The 9,498-nt window shown below is 38.5% G+C and overlaps 1 protein-coding gene across 7 annotated transcripts in view; it reads right to left on the reverse strand.

Annotated features, from left to right (window-relative positions):
• osbpl6 (oxysterol binding protein-like 6) overlaps window positions 1-9,197 on the reverse strand; it is a 37,248-nt gene extending 28,051 nt beyond the window's left edge. For 4 of the 7 annotated variants that reach the window (XM_034886413.1, XM_034886416.1, XM_034886418.1 and 1 more), the window contains exons 1-2: window positions 8,907-9,197; window positions 2,310-2,555 (exon numbers count right to left, since the gene is read on the reverse strand). In XM_034886413.1, the coding sequence (XP_034742304.1) occupies window positions 2,310-2,456 (147 nt within the window). In that variant the 5' untranslated portion in view covers window positions 2,457-2,555; window positions 8,907-9,197. The remainder of the gene's footprint in view (window positions 1-2,309; window positions 2,556-8,906) is intronic. The other 3 variants (XM_034886415.1, XM_034886417.1, XM_034886411.1) reach the window with 1 other exon arrangement.
• Window positions 9,198-9,498: the final 301 nt, after the last annotated feature.

Here is a 9,498-nt window from a genome sequence, read left to right on the forward strand (position 1 = left end):
ATAATAATAATATTAAAATAATTATAATTATAATAATAATCTACTGTTAGCTTTTGATTACGGTTGCACAGGTAGACATAACCTTTACTTGAACACCTCCATCTTTCACCAACATGTTGGGATAAAATTTGAAACTTGCTTCTTGACGCCTGTCCTGATCTAAGACAGGTGAGGCAGGTGTGGGTAGAGGGCAACAGTCCTCTACATTTTTGTAGCTAATCAAATCAAAAGAATCCCAAATAAACCCTTCTACCCATACTCAGTTTCAAGAGGAAGTATGTCACATTATCAGTAGACACTTTACTTCAGTTTTACTGTGACATTAGAAATATGCAGGATATAAATATTCTCTTTATTTCCTTGTACATTTTTATAATGAATGTGACCTAACACCCTGAGACATCTGAGTTGAATACAAGATCATTTGTAACTGTGTTTTTGAACAATGAACCTGGCTATGTAGTTGATACTGTACATCGAGGGTCTGGATCTCCCACACGTACATCGCTGCATCACTTAGCAAACACTGCTACATCATGACACAAAACAGCTGCAACAATCAAGAACTAATCATGAAATTATTACAGTCATTATGTGCTGCTGATTACTTTAATATGAGGCTTACTATCTTGGGGCCCTGATCAAGCAGGTGGTGTCAAACTGAAGGGAATCTACTTAACTGGTCTCTTAGCGGCTGCCTCTTTGGACAGTACCTGACTTCATTAAAAGATTTTTTCAAAAAGAAATGACAAAAAAAAAATAGAAGTGCTTGCAGATAACCTTGCTTATAGATTTAGCTAAGCTGGCTTTTAGATTGTGAAATTATCTGGGAAATGACATACTGAACCCTTTCCCCCGTGAAGGCCTTGTTATCAAAAGAAAGTAGTGATATGAAAGAAAAGGAACAATGAACAGAAGGGTTACCTGTCTGCCTCATCAAGAAGCAGGCCTTCGACTGTGTGCTTCTAACAGGCCCCATTGCTCAAACCAACTCCTTTTTCTCTTACAAAGCCCATCTCCTGCGGACACAAGCTGGGCTCCCACACAGCATGCCAATGCGTACCACTTGTTCAGTGGAGCACCAAGCCTCCACCTGTCCCTCATGAAACATTCATCACCTAGTGCTAACGGAAAAGCTGTGATGTAAGAGATTCCAGCTTCAGTGTCCGGTTTCCCCACGGCCATAGTGACACAGCAGCTCAGTGCTTTTTCAATGGTTTTTACTTACTAACCAGGGAATTAGGGCTGCTATATTTTAGCTAAATAGTCACAAAACAGTAGATACGCCTTGGGAATTAACTATTAACCATTAGTCAGTATCAGAGGAGATTGTTCTCTCTGCCTGAATTCATCTGCAGAGGAGAAATTGAGCAACACTTTGACAGATTTATCAATTAGTCAAAGGAATCGTACAGATTAAACCAGATTTTAACAACAAATTAGTAGAAGCAGGCTGAATCTCTTCCAGATTGGTTGTAGTTTGCTGTTCAGTTTGTGGGGAGGTCTGATTAAATGCATAAGATATTGATAATCTGGATGTTGGACGATTGGATGAATCTCTAGCGAGTAATTTTGGAGTATTATTGGTTACTGTGGCTACTGTAGTCTTGAGTGAGACTGTGTTGTGATGGAAATAAAACTAAACTTCACTGCAGAAAGATAACGTGTGCATGTGCTAAGCCATCTGTCAATATTTATCCATTTCTTCCTGCTTTGAGTCAACAGTATTGCAGCCTTTCTGATTTGTCAACATTTTATGAGGATGCATTAATTTTGTTTGAATAAACTTTATTGGACCTAGACAAAACCGTGTTCATGTTCAGTGTGAGCAAGCACCCACGCTGTGACTGGTGAATTGACCAATACAGTGTGAGCAAAGAGGTCTTACAGAGGTCCTGTGCAGAATTAGGCAGATTCAAATTTAACACAATGTGAAAGATTAAAGCTGTGGTAGGCAACTTGATTTTGGCGTCGTTGGACAAAAATTCCATAATAGTTTTCTAACGTATTGTAATTCAAGTTCTCTGAGAGGAAACTAGACTTCTAAGACTAAGTCATCATATAATACATTTTGACTGTGTTTGTCTCACACTCTTGCTGAATTTATATATTAGCTTTACTAGTTCCTGGTAGTTCCCTTCTATCTGCCTGTTTTTCTGTTGCTCGGTGTCTCACAAGTGGATGGCATGAACAAAATACTGAAGCAAAGCAAAATAATATTCACTCCTCCCTAAATTACCTTTGCTCAAGTTACATTAATTCAAAGTGCTTTTATCTCTAGATTTGTTTTAACGTAGTCTGGCAATTACCTGCCGGCTGTCGCGCTGGGATGAGGAAGAGGAGGAGGCGCTCTTGTGAACAGGTGTGGAGGTCTTGTTGACTGGCGGGGAGCTCCTCTCCTCAGAACTCATGGTGCGCCCGTGGGGTCCTCGTTGATGGTGTTGGTGGTGAGACATGGTGGGCACCAGATGGCTCCGTGGACCTCCCTCAGCACTGGGACCCGCAGATCAGGAGCATCCTCTGACACTTCCTCACACTCACTGCTTGCTGTTCATCTGAAAAAAAGGTAAGGAAGTTACACTATCAACTCTACTTTGTCTTCCTTATTCTATCGCAGCGCTGTTGTTCATACCAGACAAGAGCCACACTGTCAAACGACTCATGGTCTATGTTTTGTAATACGTTTCTGGATTTAAAAAAAAATATATATATAGGCCAATATATTGGCATATCGGATTTTTAAATAACTAAATATTTATATCGGTATTGGTCTTGAAAATCCTTTATCAATCAGCTCTAATTTGCAGATTAATACAAAATTAAAAATAATGTCTGTTTGCAACACTACATCTTTGCACAAGCATAAAACTTTGTTTAAAATCAGGAAATGCGGCAGATCAACCAATCAATTTGACTGTAGTCACTGCATCCACTGCAGAAGATTGAGATTATCCCAGAAGACAGTGGTTGCAACATACAACCTTAAACCTCTAATTACAACTATGATAATGAGGGTAAGTATATGAGGATACAAATCAATAGAAGAAAGCATCTACAGCTCTACTGTATGATCACAAACCAGTGATAACCAGTTTATACACAAGCTATTTTCTATTTGCTATTTTGAATAGATATACTAGATTCAAAAGGTCTGGTTAACCTAATGCTCACATAGCAACAGGGAGTGCTCGTTTTCGTCATTAGTCATGGCCCCGTGTTGCTCCATGCTGACACCCATAATACTGCCTGCAGTGGTGCTCTGTAATTGTCTAAGCTCTCAGGAGGTCTCAGCACTTATAAAAACATACACAGATTGCAAGATAGTGGAAAACAAACAAATAAACAAGCGCTGTTTAATTTAGAAACTGAGACACTTGGTGACATACTGAGGATGTTATTGGACCATTGAACAGTGACAAATAGCACAATGTGTTTAATCAAATATCTCAATATTGATAATAATGGGACTTTTGAGGATACAATTCCGAAGATGCAGTATTTACACAAAATGACAGGTTGCAAAACCGATATGAGTAATGTGGATACAATGAAAACATTGATTATTTTAACAATGAACAGAAGGTCCACAATAAATCATGTATGGAGGAAAGCATCGCTGCACTGGTGCAGTTTAAGTGCTTCTCTTGATGAGAGGGCAGTGGTTAGCTACTACTATAATATTATATCATGCTTCAATCTAAAACAATTTCTTGATTAATTGAATAGTTGATCGACGGAAAACGAATGATCCATCAACTATTCTAACAATGTATTAATAATTTTGAGGTAATTATCCTAAGCAAATCAATTGGGAGAATGTCCTTCTTTTTTTTGTTTTTTTGTGAAAGTAAACGGAATATCTTTGGGTTTTGGACAGCAATATGGTTTGTCAGCAATTCAATGACATTACCTAAGTTTTACAAAATGATGATATTTTGTATTGATTAGCAGATTAAGAAAATAGTTGTTAGTTGCAGCTTTAGTCAATCTCATGTTATAAAAACATAATTATATTACTAAATTGTCCACATCTGTAAGTTGTTCATAATATTTTGGGCATTGTTTTATATATGTTATATAATTCCATTATAATATTATTGTTAGTGTTATTATGGGGACTAAACAAAAAGTCTAAATAGTGTGACAGTATAACATTATTAACAGGCCGTGATACAACATGTTTGTGTTTACAGGCATTGTATACAACTCTGGAGCTCCCGTAGTTTTAACTACAGGATGTGTCTATACGGTTCTCCCAGGATGAGGAAACTCCCTGAGTTCACATGGCAGCTCTGCACAGTTCAGCAGTATGCACTCTCACATGAAAATGTGCAGTATGTTCCCACACCATAATCTTTAATTCAGATCCTTTAAAACCTCCATCCATGCTCTGTCTTAAGCCAACAAGGATCTGACCTACTGTAAGACAAGGCGCTAAGTCTATTTGGACAGAGTATTCCAATTAGCCTATTTAATAGATTTACTCTTTTTGAAGAAGCAGAAGGGAAAAGTGTACACTTTGCTATTTTAATACATTGTTCACTCTAGTTTTTGGAGTACTTTCAGTGACAATTACTGTAAATTAAAGACATAAGAGGCCACCTATCGATAGGTGAAAAGGATGGAAAGATGTCAAAATACATATAAAGCTGCTGTAAGTAAAAGTAAAAACTTGTTACCAAGATGGATTGCTTTTGCAGAATATATAACTTCAGCACTGTCAACACAAATTACATTAAAACAGCATCAAAACACTTCTATTATTTAGAGATGCCAGTGCCAGTGTCAGTATCGGTCTGATGCCGTGCGCACGTACTACTACTTGTAATCATAAAGTTACTTGGATACTACCCAATACCACCTCATAGCAAATGAGAGTAACTTCTCCGTTGAGCAGGCATAGGCGGAGGAAGAGGAGAAATGCCAGCTGTTTGGAGAGCCAGGCAGCCAGCCATAGAAAACATTCAATGCACAAGAAAATAAGGACATCAATGTGTATGTGTCTGTTTGACTCCTGTTCAGATGGGTACTAAATTTGATTTTTTTAGGCACCAAACAAATTGCCTCCCTAGTATTGAGTGTTGAAAAATGCCTCATCATTCAATACCAAATTTCCATACCTAAGGAGCAAATCTCATCAACGTCAGTGAGCCAATAAGCTTGCAGCATGTTTATACCGAGATCTAATAATATGGCTGATTGGCTGACACGTCCTACGTTTCACACAGAGACGAGGCTGACGTGGTAGTAGGAGCTGGAAAAGAAATACAAATATTTGTGCCGTAATGTGCAATGTTGTAATTTATTTTTTTTACAATGGATTTTATAAAATTGGTATTGATTCTGTTTTGAATCGTTCAGGTACCAGTATTGAAGTCCCGGTACTGGTATCGGTTCCGGTATTGAAACATTTTTAACTATGACCAGCCCTAGATGGACCTCAGTGGTGCTCGCTCCATACAAAACAAGGTACAGTGTTTGAGGATCCTGATCAGGACTTGATTAGTCATGAGCTTAATCTTTTAAATCCATTTACCATGATTATGGTCCTTTAAGCAGGAGGGCAAGGCAGGCAATGCTAAGTGGACACAGCAACACTTCTGAAGCACCTGGTCAAGACCTCAAATACAGTCAAATCAAACACTAAGGAGCTCACAAATGTGTGATTGAGAACTGATGATGTGTGTATGCCATAATGTGAATTCTACAATAGCGCAGGAAAGAACGCACCCCCCCACCCCCCCCATTTGTCTTATTACTAGTATTATTATATTCACCATTTGTTTTCTTACTTGCTGCATTAACCTGCAAACAAATGTATGGTGAATGTAATTAAAAATCAATAACAAACAAGTTGTCAAATTCCTGTCCATAGAATAGATGATTCAAAACATGATATACAATAATGGAATTCCTTTAAATGATTTGAGTTAGAATCAAACATTTTTCCACTGTCATGTGCACATAACAAAAGGAATATTTTCTATCGATACTCTATATGCTCAAACTTCATTTCTGAAAGTCTGAGGTTCAAATAATTGAATGTGGTTTGGATCTTTCAAGACCCTATTGGACAAAGGAGTGCCTTCAGTCACATAAAGCAACATCGGCACTAGTATGCAACAGTTTAGGACCCTTCTGTTCCCAAAGTGAGATATTTTGGGGGGAGAAAAATAATCTTACTTCAGACCAGTGCAATCAACTGGCTGTATACTATGAAAATAATGTCTTGCTAAATTTAAAGATTCAGGTGCACATGGTCAGACAAGGTTCATAGACTCTGCCAGACTGCCGTTCTTGTCATTTGTCACCGTCTTGGTCGGTTGACAGAAAAGTAATTGGCAACTATTTTGCATGTAAAAAAATAATGAATAGCTCATAATATTTTGTTGTTTGAGGACAGAACCCAGGGACCAACAGGATGTGAGGTCAATTTTAGAAAATTTTAATTTACGTTTGGTGAGCACTTTCTATGATCCAACAAATATGGCATATGTATATAAACAAAATGCTTAATTTCCTACAGGCTCCAGGGCTTTTGGTAGATGAATATGTACTGTGACCTAAGGGTGTAGCGGTGAGTCAGAAGTCAAATTTCTCCCGCAAGGATCAATAAAGGATCATGAAAAAAAAATGACTATCATCTGTCCTGACGTGGGTCAAGCCAGCGGGAGCAACACAGAGCTGTTGAGAGAGGATTTGAGTACTGCAGCAATCAAACTATCTGTGTGCCCTGCTCTGTGAGATCTGAGAGGGATGAAGAAAATAAACCTGAAATGTAGACACCCAATATGTCAAGCAGAACTGCAAGACCCAAACAAACAAATGACAAATGTTAAAATAATATTGTGAAAACAATCAGAGATGACTTTCTTCTGCATATTTTCATGTTTGCTGTTGTTAAATGGCAATGGCATCATTCATCACAAACATGTAATCTGATGATGCATGATGGTAATTTAGCAGGGTTGGAAAGACATTGATGTTTCTGTTGTCACCAAATCCAAGCTACCCACAATATCACATTATCAACCAGCAGTCTACAGTAATCCAAGTTTGCTGATCTGCCCTCTCTGTTGCATAATTAAAGTAGCCAACAAATGCAGACTCATGTCCCAAGATTATGTTACAAGGTCTTTGAGGAACTATTGACTGAATTTACAACTAGCTAATAATGCATAATGATCATCACAGTACTATTTTGACCATGTAATTGGGTGTACAATAGCTGGCCAAAATAATGTAGATCTTGTGTGACATCTGGAAGCAGTGAGCTGCACATCAGAAGTCCTGTCTTTTTAAACAACCGACTGGACGGAGCCAGTTTATCCTGTGCTGCACACATTACATCATCTAGGTAGAGCTGGGTATCACACTGCAATATTTTTTAAGTACTACTGATTGATTTATGCCCATGTTGTAAACTGCTAAGAACCAAAAATAAGGCACTGGATTCTTGTTCAACTTCTGTCAGTTGATGTCTGGTGTAAGCCATAACTTGTTAACTTCATACTGTATCTTATTTAGTATCTTAAGTCATTCCACAGTTTTTGGGTCAATATTTCACTAATGCATTTTAGATGTTTGGCTAACTTTGTTAAAATTTAAAAGGGTTTTTGCACCACATCAGCAAAATAAGAGTACAACTACTATTATTATGGTATTAAAACTAAATATCATGTTGAAACCGGAATCTGTAAATTTTGAATGATGCCCACCACTACACTAATAAAATAACCAAAAACATAACAGAGAATTAGCATGATTATCAAGAATTAATCATTAAAGCAAACCAAAGGTGCACATAGGCAGGAGTCATAGGCCTTAAAGCCATGTATTAGTCTGGTAACTGCTTTAATTTGTATTGAACATTTTGCTTGAATGTGTCAGCTAATTAAATGAGTATGAATGAGTAATTTTAGGATTTACACCGTACTGTCAATATTAATGACATGTGGTAAAAAGTGCATCAAAGTAACGTTAATCTCTGCTTCATCCCCTACACGTCTATAAAAGTATAAGGCTCTTGCTCTACAAAGATTGCATTTAAATGGCATAGGGAGACCTTCAGCGGGAAGGTTCTTCAGTCCGGGCCAAGACATATTTTAGAAAATCGATCATGACTGCGGATCAAAGCAATATCTATTCAAGAAAGCATGCCAGTGACGAGCTACAATTGAGTCCAGCTTCCCAATACCCTCTGTTGTTCTTTGATTTATGTGATTCGGGACTATTTAAACAACTGCAAAGTCACTGGCTGACCTTCAGTTAAAAAAAGGAGGCATAGTGATATTGTGGAGCAATCATATAAGTGACAGAACCTCTAATTAGTATACATATCAACCCTGACAACATGAGTGCCATATAAAGGACTATGAATGGAGATCACGTTTATCGATAATACTCTAATACATGAAGAGACAGCTGTCTATGACGGGACGTTAGGAGAGGCCATTAAGCTCAGTTAAAAAGGTGAAAATGTCAGTGACGCATTATGTTCTACATCATCAAAGTCCGTTACAGAGTTGGCTGCCTCGCTGTTTTATTCCTCCACAACAACATCCATGTTTTAGGGGTCCAAGCTAAATAGTGGGACATGCATGTTTCTATACACGGTCCGAGGGTTATATCATCATTGTGTCAGACTAGCAGCAGCAGGCTAAGTCAGCGGTAGCTCGTCAGTGATGTCTGACTGGTCCTCCTCGGTGAGTCACACGGGATGCAAATACAAAAGGATAAGATGTAGGGGTCTCAGTCTGAGAGGATGAATAGAGCACCAAAACAAAGGCTGTAACGTTACACCTTAATTCGACAAAGCTTTGTTATTACACGGTAGTGCCCTCTATATAAACACGACTGGCATTGCGATTGCCTTGAAAGGGGGAGAGAAAAGCGTTTTGCCTTACCACAGATGCGATGTAACGACCACTTTACAGTTCTTGGCGCAGGAAACAATTGCGGGGGTCTCCCTTCACTGGGCAAAGATTCCCAGCTTCTCAAAGACAAACGGCTTCCATTAGGGTCCACATCGAAATACATGTATTTCTTTTTATTAATGACGGATGCTGTACGGAGGCTAGAACATTATGGAAACTCTAAAAAGTGCTGCGTTTGCCCGTTTCCTTGAATGCAGTCTGTGATGCTCAGCTCAACTCAACAGCACTCTGGTTGCTCCTCCCTGCAGCAAGATCGGCTTTGAGCGGGAAGAAATCCCAGGAATGGATCAAGCACTGGCAAACATTGGCTGAACACAAAACACGGCTATGGAGTCACATGTGCGTCGGACCATAGACTGTATATTAATTAATAATTTACATCAAAATACCAGGCTATATTGTGTTATATATCAAATTATATTTCGCCGTATAAATCTTCCTTTACCTCCGTGTATTAAGGTTATGCTTAGATGATTTTCCTGATCAGAAAATTTAACAGAGTAGGCTACTGATGAACTACAGTCCATACGCATAGGTCAAAGGGGGCAAGGGTGCAGGCATA

Source organism: Etheostoma cragini, chromosome 11, assembly GCF_013103735.1.
Source record: "Etheostoma cragini isolate CJK2018 chromosome 11, CSU_Ecrag_1.0, whole genome shotgun sequence".
NCBI classification, from domain to species: Eukaryota; Metazoa; Chordata; class Actinopteri; order Perciformes; family Percidae; genus Etheostoma; species Etheostoma cragini.